Source organism: Typopeltis vanoorti, chromosome 19 (assembly GCF_054136105.1).
Source record: "Typopeltis vanoorti isolate ZY-2024b chromosome 19, IOZ_Tvanoo_1.0, whole genome shotgun sequence".
Lineage (NCBI taxonomy): Eukaryota > Metazoa > Arthropoda > Arachnida > Uropygi > Thelyphonidae > Typopeltis > Typopeltis vanoorti.
In genome coordinates this window covers 30,597,513-30,617,738 of record NC_143567.1, presented here as the reverse complement: position 1 = coordinate 30,617,738, position 20,226 = coordinate 30,597,513, and the positions used below count along the sequence as shown (strand labels likewise).

At 36.2% G+C, this 20,226-nt stretch overlaps 1 protein-coding gene across 1 annotated transcript in view; it reads right to left on the bottom strand.

Moving 5' to 3' along the window:
- Positions 1–641: 641 nt before the first annotated feature.
- Positions 642–20,226, bottom strand: part of LOC150095961 (fatty-acid amide hydrolase 2-like) — a 115,139-nt gene continuing 95,554 nt past the window's right edge. Inside the window, 3 exon segments of the mRNA XM_090409575.1 lie at positions 642–695; positions 698–1,252; positions 9,467–9,565. Of these exon segments, the coding sequence (XP_090265701.1) occupies positions 642–695; positions 698–1,252; positions 9,467–9,565 (708 nt within the window).

Here is a 20,226-nt window from a genome sequence, read left to right as displayed (position 1 = left end):
AAATTTAACTTGTAATTCTGCTATTATGAGGTTCACTTATGTACATTACTTGGATAAGTACTTGATTTACAACGGCAAAGCAAATATTCACACTGTAATCAATTAGGAAAGAATAATAACTACAAAAGGAAGGAAACATTATTAGTGATAAAAGACAAATAAACGTGTCTCCTGCTATACTGTATAAGTAAAGTCCTATAGTTTTTTGTTATAGAGCTCAGATCTACAAGGTGGAAAGAATATAATCTAGTCTGTTAATTTTACATATGTGTGATATCTTTAATTATAATTAATAAAATTATATGACCACAAGAAAGCCTCATCCACTTCAATATACATGAACAGATATTTCAGTAAATCTAATTCTCCTAACTGACAAGACAGTACATCAAATTCACTGACAACTTCTTAAAAGGAATTATAAGATACACTTTCACATCAATTTGAAATAAAATCAATACAATGAAAATATCTATGAAAATATTTTGAACACTATGGAGAAGGGATTTTTACATGAAACTTCTGTCAGAAAAACAAAACTGAACAGATTGTCATGCAAACACTTGATAAACAGAGCAACCTATATAATCAAGGAAAATTCAAGTTTGATGTGTATCACCTTTAACTGATAAAAAATATGTTTATATTTGTTTTTTAGTATCAGTTGTTACACCTGGGCTAACCCATCCTCCAAATATTTTTTTCTAATTCTACTCCCCACAGCTAACGTCAGATGATCATTATTTAAATTACCAACTACTTGTATACCAATAGGCAAACCATCACTAGTTAGACCTAATGGACACTGAGTCACTGGTGAACCTAATAAACTAAAGAGAAATGGGTATGAACAATTGTAAAGTTTGTAGAGACTTTGATGGTGATAGATGGCAGGTGTGGGATAGGTAGGTAAAAGAAAAATGCCATCATTGCCAAGTAATTCACTGAATTTTATCTTAAAACAGTTATAAGATTCAATTAATTTAGCACGCTTTTTAGCATTTAATGATTTTGAATGATTTGAGATAGTAGCAACCAATAATGCAAAAAACGTATGCTCAGAATACCCAACAATATATTTCAGTAGTTCCTTCAGGAGTGACATTTCTTTTCCGCCTGTGAGGATTAGATCAAAGGATGGTGAATCTCCTGAATTGAGTTTGCACGTATAAATTTCTGAAGCAATTCTCATTTGCTCAAGAAATAATTTCTGAGTTTGGCATCCATAAGTGGTATTAAATGATCCAAAACCCTGCAAAATAAAATTATAATTATTTAAAGCAGCAATTGTTTTCTCGGTCACAAAGGTTATTTATTATTATTTTTATCCTATTAACTACCTTACCGGCCATTATGGATCAAATACGCATCCTCATACGCTTCGTATCCATCATATATTTCAATGTAATATCAATGATATCACAATTTTAATATGCACTTCACATCCATGATAACCTTGACGTCTTGGCTGGTAGCATGGTTAAGTGTTCAATTTTTATTTATGTAAATACATACATGCAGAACCCACGTGATAAACCAACTGAACAAGCAGTATCATGGTAAAGAACTCATTTGCACTTAGTCAACTCATCTTCATAGATTCATGACATGAACCTTCAACACTGTCAGAACTTATATTCCAGTCTTCAACTCTTAACTGAAATAATCCACCTAGATCTTGATCTTCCACTGGGTATTTTTCTGCTATCCTGGCATTTAAACACCTGTTTTGCTAACCTTTCCTCTGCCAGTCTGTTTAAATGACCATACCATCTGAGATTAGCTCTGCTCACACATTCCTGAATGCTAACATCATGTTCAACCGAAATATCTTAATTTATAATACGATGCTGCCAATGATTCTATCTGTGCACTACCCTAATTTTTATTATATCTGTGTTATCTATATGTAATCAACTGTTTTTATTTCTACCTCAGTCTCTGATCCATAAGTTAAAATTTGTTTCAACACAGCCTCGTATACAGCTTTTCTTGTAGAGAGGCTTATACACTGGTTAAACATGATAACTAATAATTAAGGAATTGACAGCATACACTAGAAATATAAATTAAATAAACTTTAATATATACTTTCCGATATTTCGGCAAACGTCACGTTGCATCTTCTTGGGAACTTAATACAAAGACAAGTGCACGCAAGTACTACATAACAGCAAATGAGAACCGAAGCTAGGAAGCTACTGTTTTCCTAAAGTCCTGATGGTGCCCCCTGGTGGGCTATATTGGTAGTTCTTGGCCTTTGAGCTGAAGTTCTTCTGATAAATGTTTCCCAAATTTGGGACAGTCTCATGCATCCAAATTGTTGAGGTTTTGGCATGTTCCTAAGGGCTGAGGCTGATTCCATGAATAGTCTTTCATATTTGAACTTGCTGCAGTGTATTACTGTGGCTTTCTTCCATCTTATTCTGTGGCGAGTATCCAAAGCGTGGTTTGCAAGCCCAGAGTGGCTGTACTAGTGAAATCGGATGTAATCCTTGTGTTCTGAGATTCTGATATTTGCTGTCCTGCCTGTTTGGCCAAAGTAGGACAATTTACAGCTGCAAGGGACCTGGTATACACCAGGTAGGTCTAGGGGAAGTGGTTGGTCTTTAGTGGAGCGGATAAGGGATGCCAATTTTCTATATGGTCTGTAACAAGTGGTCAGGTCATGTTTTTTTAAGATTTTGTTGATTTTTTTCCAAGGTGCCTTGGATGTAGGGAATGGTGATGGATTTAGAGTAATATTTTTTGTGAAAGGGGGGGGGGGGGAAGGTGGGTTGTGGATAACTAGTTTAAGTAATTTTTGGATTCTTTTTTTTTGGGGGGGGGATAGCCATTGGGCTGAGAAAGTGTCACGGATGTGATTTAGTTCAGTGGTAAGGTGCTTGATCATTTGAACAGATTATTTTTGCCCTGTTGAATAGTGTCTTAATAACTCCATATTGTTGTGAGGGGGGGGGTGATGGGATTGTTGGTGAATGTATCTGCCTGTATGGGTGGGTTTTCTATAAACTGAGAAAACCAAGGTTCCATCAGGTTGGCGGGTGTCTAGGAAGGGGAGGTTATTGTTTTTCTCTTTTTCCAGGGTGAACTTGATTCTAGGGTGTTGGTTGTTTAAGTGTGTTAGGAAAGAGAGGAGTGAATCTGGGGCCATGTGGCCAAATAGTGAACACATCAAACTCAGCCCCACAAAAACCTACTATATAGCGAAGCCATATGGTAGGTTTTTGTGGGGCTGAGCTTAAGGCTTTCTCTTCAAAAGTCTCCATAAAAAAGTTGGCCAAGGGTGGGGCAAGTGGTGAACCCATGGCTGTCCCCTCTTATCTGTTTGTAGAATTTTTCCTGCCAAACGAAATAGCCTAAGTTCATTGTAAACTGAAATAGGGCTGAGATATCGGGAGGAAATTTAGCTTGGATTAGCTCTAAGGTTTCTTTGAGGGGGACATTCGTGAATAAGGAGGAGACGTCAAAACTGACCATTATGTCATTGTGTTGGAGTGTAAAGTTTTCTATACTGGCTTTGAAGTGGGCTGAGTTTTTTATGTGTGATGGTGTGTTGCCAGTATAGCATGAGAGCGCTTTGGCTAAATGCTTGGCTAGTTTGTAAGTGGGGGGAATCAATGCCATCCACTATGGGACATAATGGCACATTTTCTTTATGTATATTTGGGAGTCCATATATGCGGGGGGGGGGGGGGTCTAGAGTTATATGGTTTTAGTCTGTTGGTAATCTCCACAGGCCAAGAAGTGACCTTCTTAAGGAGCCTATGGAGTTTTCTAATTTGAGAGTTGGTGGGATTGTATTCAATAGGGAGGTAAGAGGCTCGATCTAATAGTAAAGCCTTAAGCTTACCTGTGTAGGTCATTAAGATTGAGTACCGACAGTGACGTTCCCCTTATCCGCTTTGGTGATCACTATTTCTTTGTTTTTCTTCAATTCTTGTAGTGACTTGTATTCACTAATGGATATGTTGGTTTTTGGAGGTTTGGCTTTTGTGAGAACACAGGCTATATCCAATCTAATATTGTTGGCGAGCGATGTGGTTGTGGAAGGTGGCGAATCCCCGCATTCAATTTGGATCATTAATTCCTCGTCCGGTAATTTCTTAGGAGCAATGCCGAAGTTGTGACCACGTGATAGAGCGTTGAGTGCTTCAGGCTTCAAGATAACTGAAGAAAGGTTAACTACAGTGTTGGTTTGTAGTTTAGGTTAGGACAGCGAGTTCTTCATTAACTTATCAAACTTGATGATATGTCGGCTCCGTAATTCGTTTGAATTCTTTATTAGCCGCCGTACACGAGACGTCATGTAGGACTGACCAAAGCTCGTGATTAAGCGTATTTGAAAGCTAATTTTCTAGCACTAAAATATCTCTGTTTATGTCAGCTAGGGGAACCGCGTGTAGCGTGTAATTTGCTCCCGAAGTAAATGCCTGATGGCCCGGTTGTAGATACAGCAAGCTTTCTGTGAAACGAAGCGGTGTTTAAATTTTACACAGTTAGGGATGACTTCATTATCCCGGCAGCATTTTAGGAATGCCAGACGGTTAAGTTGTCTGGATAACTTCAGCTTCAGTTTGCCGTAATGGCGGGACTTGTGTGCGAAGGAATCTCCGTGGATTCTTACTCAATCTTAATGACTACACAGGTAAGCTTAAGGCTTTACTATTAGATCGAGCCACTTATCTCCCTATTGAATACAATCCCACCACCAACTCTCAAATTAGAAAACTCCATAGGCTCCTTAAGAAGGTCACTTCTTGGCCTGTGGAGATTACCAACAGACTAAAACCATATAACTCTAGACCCCCCCCCCCTGCATACATGGGCTCCCAAAAATACATAAAGAAAATGTGCCATTACATCCCATAGCAGATGGCATTGATTCCCCCACTTACAAACTAGCCAAGCATTTAGCCAAAGTGCTCTCACACTATACTGGCAACACACCATCACACATAAAAAACTCAGCCCACTTCAAAGCCAGTACAGAAAACCTTACACTCCAACACAATGACATAATGGTCAGTTTTGACATCTCCTCCTTATTCATGATTGTCCCCCTCAAAGAAACTTAGAGCTAATCCAAGCTAAATTTCCTCCCGATATCTCAGCCCTATTTCAGTTTACAATGAACTCAGGCTATTTCGTTTGGCAGGAAAAATTCTACAAACAGATAGAGGGGACAGCCATGGGTTCACCACTTGCACCACCCTTAGCCAACTTTTTTATAGAGACTTTTGAAGAGAAAGCCTTAAACTCAGCTCCACAAAAACCTACCATATGGCTTCGCTATATGGTAGGTTTTTGTGGGGCTGAGTTTGATGTGTTCGCTATTTGGCCACATGGCCCAGATTCACTCCTCTCTTTCCTAACACACTTAAACAACCAACACCCTAGAATCAAGTTCACCCTGGAAAAAGAGAAAAACAATAACCTCCCCTTCCTAGACACCTGCCAACCTGATGGAACCTTGGTTTTCTCAGTTTATAGAAAACCCACCCATACAGGCAGATACATTCACCAACAATCCCATCACCCCCCCCCCCTCACAACAATATGGAGTTATTAAGACATTATTCAACAGGGCAAAAATAATCTGTTCAAATGATCAAGCCCTAACCACTGAACTGAATCACATCCATGACACTTTCTCAGCCAATGGCTACCCCCCCCCCAAAAAAAAGAATCCAAAAATTACTTAAACCAGTTATCCACAACCCACCTTCCCCCCCCCTTTCACAAAAAATATTACTCTAAATCCATCACCATTCCCTACATCCGAGGCACCTTGGAAAAAAATCAACAAAATCTTAAAAAAACATGACCTGACCACTTGTTACAGACCATATAGAAAATTGGCATCCCTTATCCGCTCCACTAAAGACCAACCACTTCCCCTAGACCTACCTGGTGTATACCAGGTCCCTTGCAGCTGTAAGTTGTCCTGCTTTGGCCAAACAGGCAGGACAGCAAATATCAGAATCTCAGAACACAAGGATTACATCCGATTTCACCAGTACAGCCACTCTGGGCTTGCAGACCATGCTCTGGATACTCGCTACAGAATAAGATGGAAGAAAGCCACAGTAATACACCGCAGCAAGTTCAAATATGAAAGACTATTCATGGAATCAGCCTCAGCCCTTAGGAACATGCCAAACCTCAACAAATTTGGATGCATGAGACTGCCCCAAATTTGGGAAACATTTATCAGAAGAACTTCAGCCCAAAGTCCAAGAACTACCAATATAGCCCACCAGGGGGCACCATCAGGACTTTAGGAAAACGGTAGCTTCCTAGCTTCGGTTCTCATTTGCTGTTATGTAGTACTTGTGTGCACTTGTCTTTGTATTAAGTTCCCAAGAAGATGCAACGTGACGTTTGCCGAAATATTGGAAAGTGTATATTAAAGTTTATTTAAGTTATATTTCTAGTGTATGCTGTCAATTACTTAATTATTAGTTATCTTGTATACAGCTAATTTAATATTCTGGCTAATCCAAAGAAATCTGTTTTGCCAGCAAAATTTGAAGGTCACCTTCTATCCAATCAACAAAATATCTAATCACCTTAAACCTCCTAAAAACTTTCACATCTGTCACTTAAAACACATGATAGAAGATCAGTTGCAACTGTGATCCACACTGCATAGGACAGTCAGATAGATCTGGAAAGATACACCAACTGGAACACTTCAAGGATGTTGAAAATGAAAGAACGTACAAATCAAGGGTTGGAAGCGCATACAATACAAACAAAACATCAATTAGAATGGCAATAAACTAAAATGATCCACATAAATTACCATTTTTACTCAAGAGCATTCAAAGAATCAGCTGAAATGATGAAGCATCAAGTCTGGTCTTCATTCTCACAACACACTTATATCTACCAGTAGTGTACAGCAACCCACAAACTAGCAGCAAATGTAACAGCCAATGCATGTGCTTCTATTGTTTAAATGAGTTCAAATATTTTTACTAGAGATGTTAACTGATTTTTACTTGCTTTCCAGTTTTTTAGTTTGTGTTATTTCTGATGAAGACCAACAAAGCCTTTCATGAAATTAGTCAAAATAAAAAATAGTTCAATTTGGCATCTTTGTTTGTGGTTCAATACTAGATAAAATATTTCTAGTATGTCCTATCTCCACAGAAGCTTGTGTAACAAAAAGAGTGAAAGAGTTTGAAAACAAGAACCATACCTTTGAGACAGAATGAAAATCTGAAGTAGATAATCATGTAATTCAATCAGATAAGCATGTGATGAAATTGTGTGTAACAAGAGGAAAAATAAGAAATCCATGATCGAATTGAGAAGTTAAAATGGTTTTGGAAAAGAATAAAACATTTTTTTTCTTTTCCAGAAAAAAAGAAATGAAAAATATCAAAAGTTTCTCCAAGTACATTAGCAAGTGCTCTTGAGAATACAGAGAAAAATGTAAGAAAGCTATATCAGGTGTAAAAGTATTGAAATAGTCACAGGAAGACTTTAGGAATAATACAGAATATAATTAAGGTAAAATAAAAATTTCTCTGAGGTTAGAAATAGAGGAAAGAGTATTGAAGGAAGCAGAATGGCAAAAGTGAGAAAGAATGTTCTTAATGTCTGGAATAATCCTCACTGGAATGAATGCTTTCATCCCTCATTTTACCTAAAATTTCTGACCACTACCCAAGCCTTGGTTCACCAACAGGTATATACCAATACAGACTGAGGGAAAAAAAAAAAAAAAAAAAAAAAAAAAAAAAAAAAAAAAAAAAATTCATCAACAGATTCAAAATCAGATTTTTGAAGGACCAAATGCTATAAACTTGTCTCCTGTTCAAATGGCAGCAAAGTCTTCTGGTCTCTTGCTAAGGCTGCTGTGCATAACTTTTGTGTTTCCACAAGTCCGACATCCAGATGGTACTATTTATTATTATTATTACATGACATCTCCAAGGAGTCCAAAGACTTATCAAGGGGAGGGCATCTACTCTACTCCACGACTTAATCCACCAACTACAGTGAACTGCCACTATCATCATTACATACACCAATGCCATCTACTGTCCCCACCACTACTATTTTTTTGTAAACAGTAGTGGTGTCTGTAAATTGCATGTGCTCTCAAGATTGATTTATTTGTATGCAGGATGAAAAATCCGAGTTTCTGAGAGAAAAAACTTTCCTCAATAGTAGCATCATTCACTGTGACCTATTGACATCACTCTTCTCTTCCAATTTCTGCACTGATGATCAGGAAAAAGTTTTTTCAACTTCATGCTATCCTAGTCCTCCTCTGGAAAGATATCAGAAGAATCCTGAATAATTTGGACATAAACAAAACATCTGGTCCTGACAGTATCCTTCCTTTGTGCTAAAAACGTGTTCCAGAACTAACACCCATATTCTTTAGCTTCTTCAATCTTTCCTATTTAATTGGAATCTACTCTACTGTATGGAAACAAGCTTCTATTCAGCCCATTCCAAAAATAAGGATGATTATTAATATAACTGCTAACACCATATAAATGCTATTTTTTTTTTCTTTCTCAACAGAGGTCAGGCTAGGATAAACGATTAACAAACATTTAGATTCATTTTACTTTTGTATAATGCAGCAGCAGCATGTAGTTTGTATATTGTACATGTGTATGTTTTCCTGATGATGACCTCAATACAGAGGTCGAAATGTTGATTGTTACTTGCTTAATGTTAAGTAAAGTAATTATTCTAACATGTGTGTTATGTCTCCATAAATTCCTCAATATGAATGCTGACCACTGTATAACCTTAAAAGAAAGAATATAAAGGCTAAATCCATCCAAGCATGGAATACTGCTCACATATGGTGTATCCCAATTCTCTATTCAGAAGAGGGCAATTCTGGTGAAATGATGACCTCTCTCTCTCTCTCTCTCTCTCTCATAAATCCACTCCAATCCCTCTCCCACAGATTCAGTTTCTGATGTATGCCTCTTCTGTTGAACTGGTCACTACTATTCTTCCACTTTTTTCCAAAACTATAAGAACAAGAGCAACTGCTGGCTAATACCTATTTGCAGTCCAGCTCCAAACTTATGAAACAAACAACTCTTTCTCCTCTTACATCTGCTTTTTGTAACAGCCTTCCTCTTTGTCTTCCCTAGAGACTATAACCTTTAGCTATTCAAAAAACATGTCAACAGATTTTTTTTTTTTTTTTACCCTCTTGCCTATAGGTCTGGTCAAAATGTCAAATAACCAATGATTAGAGTAGAGCTCTCATAGTATGAAATTACTGCTATTGAATTAACATTTAATTTAATGTCATTTCATTTGAGATGATTCCTGAGGCTGTCTCAGGAATAATCTTAAATCATACTACAACTTGGATATTTATCTTTCAATAAACAAAATTCTGATACATTTTAATTAGTCATTTAACAGTACATTAAATACTAAACAAATAAAACAAAGAAACCAACTTCAGACATACTTTTTTCATGGCTTGTTTTATTTCCGGATGCACAGAATTTGCAAAAGCATATCCATCATTTTCATCCATATAATATATTTTCAGATTTTTTAAGTCAACCTAACATAAGAATACAAAAATAATTGCACTAGTTTGTCACTTCTCTCTCTCTCTCTGTTTCAATCTCATGCAGTTTGATAATATTAATTTTACTCAATAAAAAAACAACCTTATTTTGAAATATTTACATTATCTAATCTATTTCTTAATCTAAATAAAGATCTTTATTTAGATTAAGAAATGCAAGTAAGAAAAAAAATTAGCAAAATGACAATATATGCAACTAATTTGGGAATGGGGGAGGGGTATTCTTAACCATTATTCTATAATTATACAAAGTCATATTGAAAAGTTCCATGACCTGATTGCTAGATGGTTCACTGTTTTACATTGTGTTTTCTGATTTTCCTTTTGTCGTTTTCCAACCGTAGGTGACTTTGTAGGTATTCCCTGGTGAGATTTTTACAGGGTAGTTCACTATTGCTTTCCCTAACCCCCCAGTTTTATTTGGGCTTGGGACCAGCATATAGCTGGGATGTATTCATGACTAAATCCATGTGTGATCACAGGGCTGGTTTGCCTATTCCGAGGGACGAAAAACCCGAGTTTCTGGGTGAAAAAAACCCTACTTCCGTATGAAACCGGCTAACTCACCTTTAGTCGAAAGAGACCATATAAAGGTTCCTCACATCACTGACGGACGGGAATCGAATCCAGGTCTTTCCAACCAAAGGGCTTCCTCTATACTTACTGAGCTAGGAAGGCTTACATTATGTTTTGTACAATAAATATAGACTTTGCCTCTTTTTATAGATTAGTGCCATTTGTGAATGGCAGAGGAAATCATTAGTGATTAAAATGTTTAACTCGATTGTTATAAGAAACTTTGGTTGGATTTATGCAAACAAGTGAATGCTGTCTTTGTGCATTCATGAGTTATTAAGAACAAAGAGTTTGTTCGAAATCTAGAATGAAATGGGACAAATAAAAAAAAAAAGTGGAATGTTAAGATGGTTAGTTATAGTCAGAAATAAAACTAAAATTTATGACAGACAAAAAAAATTTAAAAGTGATATTTGAAATGCAAGATTTTTTTTTCTTTTTAATGATATCCTTTTAAACTCGATTTCTGGAGGTGGTACTGAATATATAAGGGAAATTCATTTTTAAAATGAATTCTCTGTTGCACCCATATCTGCAGAAATCTAAACTTATCTGAGGATTTGAGTAAGGTAAGGAACTCAGGTAATTGTCCCAGAAGAATTACTGCCTTATAATGTAGTAACTGATGTAATCATCTACACCAGGGCTATCCAAAGCACTGCCTGCAGGCCACAAGCGATCCGTGGTGCAATTTTGTGGGGCCCACCTGTGGGTTTTGATTTTCACAAGCGAAAAAATAAAATAACAGTTTGAATCGAATGAGTCTTAGATATTTTAATTCTATCACTAATCAATCTCGATGTTGATAATTTTATTTGGTGTTTTTACATCACTATATACGCACGTGTTTTTCAAATATTAGATGTGTCAAAGAAGCGTTCTTACACTGTTTTGTTCCAACGCACATGCTCCGTTCGCTCATGGGGAACATGAGCACGCAATTAGTGTTGTTCGTTTGTTCAGCTTTCGAGGTTTTGTTGCTGTGGCCCTCGGATAAATTTTTTTTCTAATGCAGCCCTCGGATTACCTAAGGTTGGATAGCCCTACTCTACATCTCCAAACCAAAAAAATTAGAATAATAAAAGAAAATGTGTTGATTGATTTGCAATTCTAATTTATTGCATAGAAAATAATTATTACCAAATATGAATTAGAATCATCTAAATCTATACACTTTGTAGATTATATAACCACATAAACACATAAAAATGTAATATAAATTATAAGAAAAGTTATTCAAAAACATTCACAAAATTAGAATAATTTTTTAATATGGTTAAAAATATTAGAATAATGCGAAAATAAATGCACAAAAATTAGTCAAAGAGAAACAACAATTACTAGCAGTTCACAGTCTTTTTTTTTATCAAAACATGCTCATATGGCCTGAGACTAAGAACAAGTTCATTTTTGCCCCTTGGGGCAACTTCTTGATGACATTTCTTCATAACTCTCCATAAATTCTCAATGGGGTTTAAATCTGGTGAGTTTGGCCAGCTAAGGAATTACATTGATTTGCCTTTCTTTGAGCTTTCAGCTTCTTGTCACACTTCCAAGATCACTACTAGATGGTCTTGGAAGTGTGACAAGAAGCTGAATCTTGTTGAAAAAGGAAATCACTATCACATAAATCTTCTAATGCCAGTAACATAAAGTGCTCAAGAATTTCTTGGTACACTTTGCAATTAACTCTTTTGTACACAGTCTACCTGAACTTTCTGCAGTCATAAAAGCCTATACCATGACAGAGGTTGAAAATTTCACCAAACGTTTCATGCATTCTTTATCAAATGTTTCTTAAGATGCCAAACACATAACCCTTGATGATCATGGGACACACAAAACACACTTTCACTGCTAAAAAGTACCTTTTTCTAGTCCTCTTGACTCCATACGTCACTGCTTACACCATTGCACTCTAGTTGCCTTTTGCTTGGAAGTCATAAGCAGCTTTGTCTAAGGCACATGTGATTTAAAACCCAATTTGTGAAGTCTTCTCAATGTCAAAGAACATAGTCTTAGTTCTTTCCATCTCCTGTGAAAATAACTTAAACTTTGGAAGCGATTTTTCTTCACGATATTCTTCAATCTCCTCTCATCTCTTGATGTAGTTATTACCTTTCGACTGCTATTGCAGCAATTATTTTGAAAACTCTAGTTATTAGAATACTGTCTCAATACTCTACTCATGCCTGCATGAGAACACAAAGAAGACCAATCTCAATAAACTGTTGAGATTGGCCTTCTTTGTGTAGAGACATTGTATGAAACTTCTGAACTTCCGATATGCCACTCGTTTAACCCATGCTTAGCAAATGATTAACTGAAATCCATGCACCAACAATTCCTCACACAAATCAGTCCCACAGCTACTGAAATATATACTATTTCTATGCTCTCCTCAAAACCAATCGAAAATTTTTTTTATTAGAACCGCATTAAAAATATTCTAATTTTGTGAATGTTTTCTTATAATTTATATCACATTTTTATGTGTTTACATGGTTATATAATCTACAAAGTACATAGATTTAGATGATGCTAATTCATTAGCAGGGTAGAATGTGAAGGACAGAGAAAAAGAATGGGGGGAGGAGTGTTACTGATGACAGCTGAAGAACTGCAACCAAAGAGAGTAGTTCAACTGCAGGCCAGTGAAAATAGCACATTTGAGGCTATCTGGTGTGAGATTGGGGCCAGCAGAACAAAATATACAGTTGGATGCTGCTATAGACCAGGGGATGGAAAAGATGATGGCGATAGTATGCATCAGCGAACAGACTCAATGACTGGAGGATAGGTAATTATTATGGGGGGGGGGGTTCAACTATGAGAACATAGATTGGAAGTAGGAGAGGACACATGGGAGTAAGGAAATGGATTTTATGCAGTTACAAGGGATAATTACCTGAGACAGAATGTAATGGAATATACTAAGGGTTCGAGAGTGCTCATTCTAGTAACTGCATCTGAGAATTTGTCTATAACAAATATGACCACGTTGCCACCAATTGGTATTTTGAGATGGCTAAATGTGTGGAATTTTAAGTTAAGATGGGGTATATGTGGAATTACAGGGCTGGTAAGTATGACAAGCTTAGGAAATTGCTTGGATCGGTGCCATGGCATGTAAAACTGCAAGGGCTGCTGGATGTTGATAGTGCATGGGAAGTTGTAAAGGAGTATTTGAGGGAGGTAATGGCAGACTGCAATACCAAGAGTCAGGAATGTAAATCAAGTGGGAGTTAGATAGATGAATATCATCATCATCATCAACTAAGAGCTACAAAAAAGAAACAGTTGTGGAGGGAATTTAAGGAGAAAGGTAACCTGCAGGCACATGAACAGTACGAGGCACAGGTCAGAAGTGTGGTAAGAAAGACAAAAGCAGATTATGAAAGGAAGTTAACAATGCAGGCTAAAGAGAATCCCAAACAGCTCTTTTGACATGCTGCAAGTAAAAGAGAGAATGTACATGACAGAATGATTTTAAGAAATGCCGATGGTAGGGAGGTAACTGCATCAGTCGAAATAGTAGAATTACTAAGTGAACACTTTGCAGGAATGAGAGCCAAAGGCTTATATGGGAACTGAGGTAAATGAAATGGAGGTGCATAGCATATTGCAGAACCTTAACGTGAATACAGCTGTGGGATTGAATGGAATACTAGGTTGAGTTTTACGTGAAGTGGCAAGGGAATTGTCAGTACCCTTGACCACATTGTTTAATCTAAGCAGGGCCACGCCATGCGGTTGTGCAGATTGTGCCCAGCTCAAGGGCACTTGAAGATGAGGGGCGCCATTTCACCACGGCAAATAAAAAAATATATATATATAAATTTTCTTATTCTTGAATTATATTGTACTATATAAATATCGCAATTACAAATTATAGTTAATGCAATAAAAATGAAATTTAAAATCAGTCAAATTATTATGATTTCTTAATAATCTAACAATATTTTTAACTTAATATATCACCAGTTTAGTAGAAATTATTAGTTTAAAACAGACCGTGAATTCATTCTTACACTGTGCTTTGCCCTTTGAGGATGTGTGATTGTGACTGAAACAGTGACATTGTTCTGCAAATTTGGAAGGTAAGAAACTATAACATAATTGATTTTTTTTTTCGACTGCAAGCATTCGGCGAAACTTTAAAATAAAAAGGGCGGTAAAATTGACCAGCCAAAATAAATTTTGATTTTAATTGAACCTCTAGTTTGCACGAAAAACATTTATAACATTTTTTTAAAATAAATTGTAAATTACTGTTATTTTTGTTACCACTTAAAAATAATATCAAGGAAATTTACCAGTCTCTTTTTGATATTACAGAAGATGAAACCAAAGATATCGATTCTAGAGTTCAGGCAAACAACTTAATCTCAAAGATTTATTCGTTTAAATTTATTTGCTATGTTCATGTTTGGTAGGAAATCTTAAAGCTCGTAAATGTTGCAAGCAAAATAATGCAGAATCCGACATTTGATATAGAAAAAATTACAGAAAATCTTGATTATGTTATACAAGAATTAAGTACTCGCCGAACCGATATTTTGAAAATATTATTAGAACTGCAAAATAAGTAGCAAACAATCTTAATATTGATCCTATTTTTCAAAACATTTGCAAAATAACAAAAACAAAAATATTTGGTTACGAAGCATCAGATGAGACAACGCATGATCCTAAACAAAATTTTAAAATAAATTTTTTCTTCGAGATTTTAGACAAGACAATAACTTCAGTCACGGAAAGATTCGTACTCTTAAAACAACATAGCAAGGACTTTAAAGTTATAAGAGACATTAGCAAATTAAAAGATTGGAGCGTTGAAGATTTAATGAAAAGTAAAGATAAAGTTTGCGCTTAAAACTGAGCGACAATCAATATTCTGACAATCGCGATATTAATAGTATGACTTTATTTGGGATTTCAAAACTTTGCAATGTTTTATCAAAAAAGTGTCGGCTCCTCAGGATGTTTTAAATTATATATACAAAAATAAATTAACCGACACGTTTCCAAATACTATGATTGTAACGTGTATTTATTTAACATTACCAATATCCATAGCATCGGGGGAAAGAAGTTTTTCAAAACTGAAACTAATAAAAATTATTTGGGGTCAACAATGTCTGGAGAGCATCTAACAGATTTATCAATTATATCAATTGAAAATAATATTATGGATTCATTAGACATTAAAGATATTATTAAAAATTTAGTGGTGGCTAAAGCAAGACGGATAAATATGTAAAATAAATCTACATTTATCCTAATTGTTATATAGTTAAAAGCATATCTCCAAATTATCTTTGTTATGTAATAATATTTCTTTTTATATTAAAATAAAAGTAATTTTTGTTTTTATATATATATATATATATATATATATATATATATATATAAACTTTAAGGGGAGATAGAACACACCCGAACAAGCACTTTTCGTCATACAATGGGGGCGCTGAAAAAGTTTTGCACAAGGACACCTCCTACCCACAGTACGGCCCTGAATCTAAGTCTCAGCTCTGGATTAGTCCTAAGGGGAAAATAGTTCCATTGCATAAAAGAAGAGGCTCCAAGACTGAGGTAGCAAATTATCAACTGATCAGCATATCAGGAGTTGTTGTCAAAGTATTGGAGAAGTAAAGAAATGAAGTAAAGTAAAGAAAGTAAAGAAATGGATAGATGGAAATGGGATGCTGTATGAGGGGCAACATGGTTTTGTGAAGAGTAGGTCATGCCTCAGTTACTTGCCTCACGCTTTATAATACAATGACAGCTGAGTTTGATAAAGGTAACGAGTTTACAGCGATACTGCTGGACTTTGCAGAATTCCATGTGGTATCCTGCCAAAGGATACCACATGGAATTCTAATCAGTAAACTGCCGCACATGGGGAGGGACAGAGGGTTGGTGAGATGGATAGGAGGGTGGTTGATGGACAGATATCAGATAGTAGTTCATTCAGGAGTAGAGTCCAAAAGAAGGCCTGCAACTAGTGGCATGCTGTAGGGTTCTGTTCTGTTCTTGGATCACTACTGTTTAATTTGTTCATTGATGATATAGGAAAGGATCTGAGAGGAACTGTTCAGTTATTTGATGATGATGCAAACTGATGATGCAAAAGGGTGTACTATCATTTAATATGATATTGCCATTGATGCCATCTGTTCACGCCTCTAATCTTTCTCAGGACTCTCATATCTGCGGTCTCTAGTCTTTGGTCAAATGTTTTACTTCTGACCCAGCTCTCAGATCCATAAGTTAAAACTGGTTTGAACACTGTCTTCTATACAGCTAATTTAGTGTTCTGACTAATTTCTCTCTTATTCCATATGAATTTATTCAATTGACTTCCTACCATATCAGCTTTGTTGATTCTGTTGTCTATTTCCATATTAAATTTATCACCTTCACTAAAAATCGTGCCTAAGTAGCTGAAATGTTTTACTTGTTCCACAAGTTCTCCATTCACAATGCAGTTGACATTTTCAATGATTCTGCCTATTTTCATTGTCTTTGTCTTTTTATTGTTGACCTTCATACCATATCTATTACAACAGTTATAGATATGGTATGATATACAAATCCAGACTTGTAGTGGATTTGTTTAGAAGTATAACATCGTCCGCATAAAGCAAAGAGTTGACATTAAAATCTCCAATTTTGATATCATGTTTAATACCACTTTCCTTCATAATGTGATCCATATAGATAATGAATAATAATAATAATTATTATTATTATTACGTGACACTTCCAGGGAGTCAAAAGACTCATCGAGGGAGGGCACCTACTCCACAACTCTGTCTCCACACCACTCCACCAACCGCAACTACCTTCATCATCTACACCAACGCCATCAACTGCCGACAACCACCGGTATTTTCACATACAATCACAAACATCCATGCCCATAGCGGGATTCGAACCTGCAGCCTTTTGGCTGCAGAGCGGATACGCTAACCACTTGGCCAATCAGGACAGCAATAACAGAGCAAAGAGTTGACAATTAATGTACATTCTTGTCTCACTCCAGATTTAACATTAAACCATCTTTCTGTATTTCCTTCAATTTTAACTGCTGACTTACAAATCAAATACAAACTAAGTATTGCTTGATATAATGCCCCATTGACACCATATAACTGTAGCGTATTGAATAGCTTCTCTCTTGGAACCTTGTCATATGCCTTTTACAAATCGACAAAACTTAAATATAGATCTTTGTTATATTCCCATGATTTCTCCACTATTTGTCATAAAGTGAAGATCTGATCCTGACAGCCTCTATTTGGCCTGAATCCAGCTTGTTCTTCACCAAGCTTTTCTTCAACAATTCTTCTCAACCATTTCTCAAGTATACTGGCATAAATCTTACCAGGAACACTCAGTAAGGAAATACCTCTTTAATTCTCATTCAGTTTTATTTCCCTTTTTGTATATGGGTACTATCAGAGCTCTACTCCAATAATCTGGAATTCATCCCACTGTTCAGACCTTTGGAACTATGCAGTGCAGCTACTGTTAAGACTTTTATCTCACCATATTTCAGCATTTCTGGTCGAATATCTTACTCCTGCTGCTTTTCCACATATCAAGCCTTTGATGGCTTTTTCTACTTCAAGTATGGATATGTATTCCTGACTGTATGCCTACTGAGTGTTTTTTACCACTGTACTATCACTGCTTGTTTCATTTAGCAATTTTTCGAAGTAATAACTCCATACTTCAAGGATATCTTTTTCTCCGGTTTTCATATCACCTTTATCATCTCTAACTCATTTTACAGTACTCTTTCCTCCATTTCTAAGCTTCTTCAACAACTGCCAGAATATTTTGCCACCTTCTTGATATTCATTTTCTATGTTCTTGCCAAAGTCCTCCAATGACTTTTGTTTAGCTAATTTTACAATGTATTTAGCTTTTTTACATTTGTCTCTGTATTCTCTAAGAGCACAAGCTGATTTATTTGCCAGGAACTTTTGATATGCTTTCTTCTATTCCTTCACCCCCTCTTTAACTTCCCGTGTCCACCATGGAGTACTGATTTTTCTATCCTTGCAGACAACCTCACCACATGCCTCTGTGGCTGAATCAATCAGGGTTTTCTTCAAGGCTTGCCAATGAATCTCCAAGGTTTAGTTCCTGTTCTCAAACTCTTTCATTTTTTCTTCAATAATCTTTGTGTATTTTAGTCTACAGTTCACATCTGAGAGATGCTCAACTTTTATTTGCTTTAAAACTTTCTTACATGTTATTCTTTTCAATATGAAATTCAATTTTATCCTGTTCAAGATCAAATAGTGATCACTTCCAATTTCAAATCCTCTGTTCACTCTGGTGTCCTGCACCAGGGAGAAAACATCACTATTAACAATAACATAGTCAATGAGACTTTTCTTATTTCTTGCCTCTTCTCTCTATGTGAATTTGTGCACATTTTTATGTTGGAACATGGTGTTAATAACAACCAGTCCATGTCCTGAGCAGAAATCCAACAGGTATTTGCCATTATTATTAGCTTTGCTCTTTTCTCCAAATTTTCCCAAAATATTTTTGTATGTCTGACAATCATTTCCTACTCTACTATTTAGATCCCCAACAAGGACCAACTTTTCCTTTTTCATTGTGTCAGTTGCTTTCTCTAAAGACTCAAAAAATTCCTCCACTTCTACCTAAGTGGAACCTTCTGTGGGACCATAGGCAGAAATAAGTCATATTGTCCAGTTCCCCATTCTGATATTTGCCCACATCACTCTACTTGAGGCTGCCTGCCATTCAAGAAGATTAGTCTCGTATTTAGTGTTGAATGCTATGGCTACTCCTTCTTTTCCTTAATTGTCATTGCCTGAATATAACATTTTGTATTTATTGCTCAAAAAGATCTTACCAGTTGTCTTTTTTGTTTCAGTCACTGCTATTATGTCGATCTGGTACTTATCTAATTCCTCAGCTAGCTCCATTTCTTTGCCATTCAAGCTTCTTATGTTGATAGTACTGATTTTTAACTCTGGTGATGTTGAGTTGGGATGTGTTTTCAGATATGTTCCAGTAGCTGACTTTTCGCTGTTCACCCTGGTTCCCTGGCGAAAACAATGGGGGCCTTGTTTAACCAGGCGATGCCCCAGCCGCCATGAAATTTTTTCATGTTGTACCATCATTTTGTATTTTGGTTTAAGCCAATAAGAATACAATTTGGTCGGCTAAATCCCAAATTGCCAGCCCATCCTCATTTGTTCAGTATCCAGGTAGATACCCAACAGGATGCACCACGAGAAGGTGACGATTGGACATTAGGTCAGAAGCACCTCATTCCATTCTATTTAAGACCCTTAAGCACCCCATATCCATTCTATTTAAGTGATCAAACAGCCTTAGTTCTCTCCCATGTTCTATGCTAAAATGTCAAGTTCCTTTCTAATATCTTCATTTTTAATATGATTCTGCCAGTGATGTCACACATTCACTTCCCTAATTTTTCTAAGAACTCTCATACCTGTAGTCTCAAGTCTCAGATCTACAACTTAAAACTGGTTTGAACAGTCTTGTATACTGCTTTGGTGTTTTAGCTAATTTCTCTCTTATTCCATATAAATATATTTGGCTGGCTCCCTGTAGTGACCCTTTTCTTAATGCATAGCATTATACTGTGCTTTGCATTATGGGATACTAAGGCAAGTGATGAGAACTTATACCACCTTTACCACGAGTTGTCCCAGTCCTGAAAGTACTTCAGGCGCAAACTTTGTTTGCTTATACTTGGATAAAGCATAAAACCAAATACATAATTCATAGCAAAGCCAAGTGAAAAAAGCTTCCATAAAGTTTTCAGTGAAGATGACAAATTAAATTTAGAAGTACACAACAGAATAAGTGAAGCAGGCATGGCAGAGAGCCTGTCAGGCGCAACCTTTGTTTGCCTACACTTGGATAAAGGATAAAACCAAACACATAATTCACTAAAAACTGTGCCTAAATAGCTGAAATATTTTAGTTGTTCTATAGGTTTCTTCATTGAGAATGTAGCTGAAGTTTTCTATGTT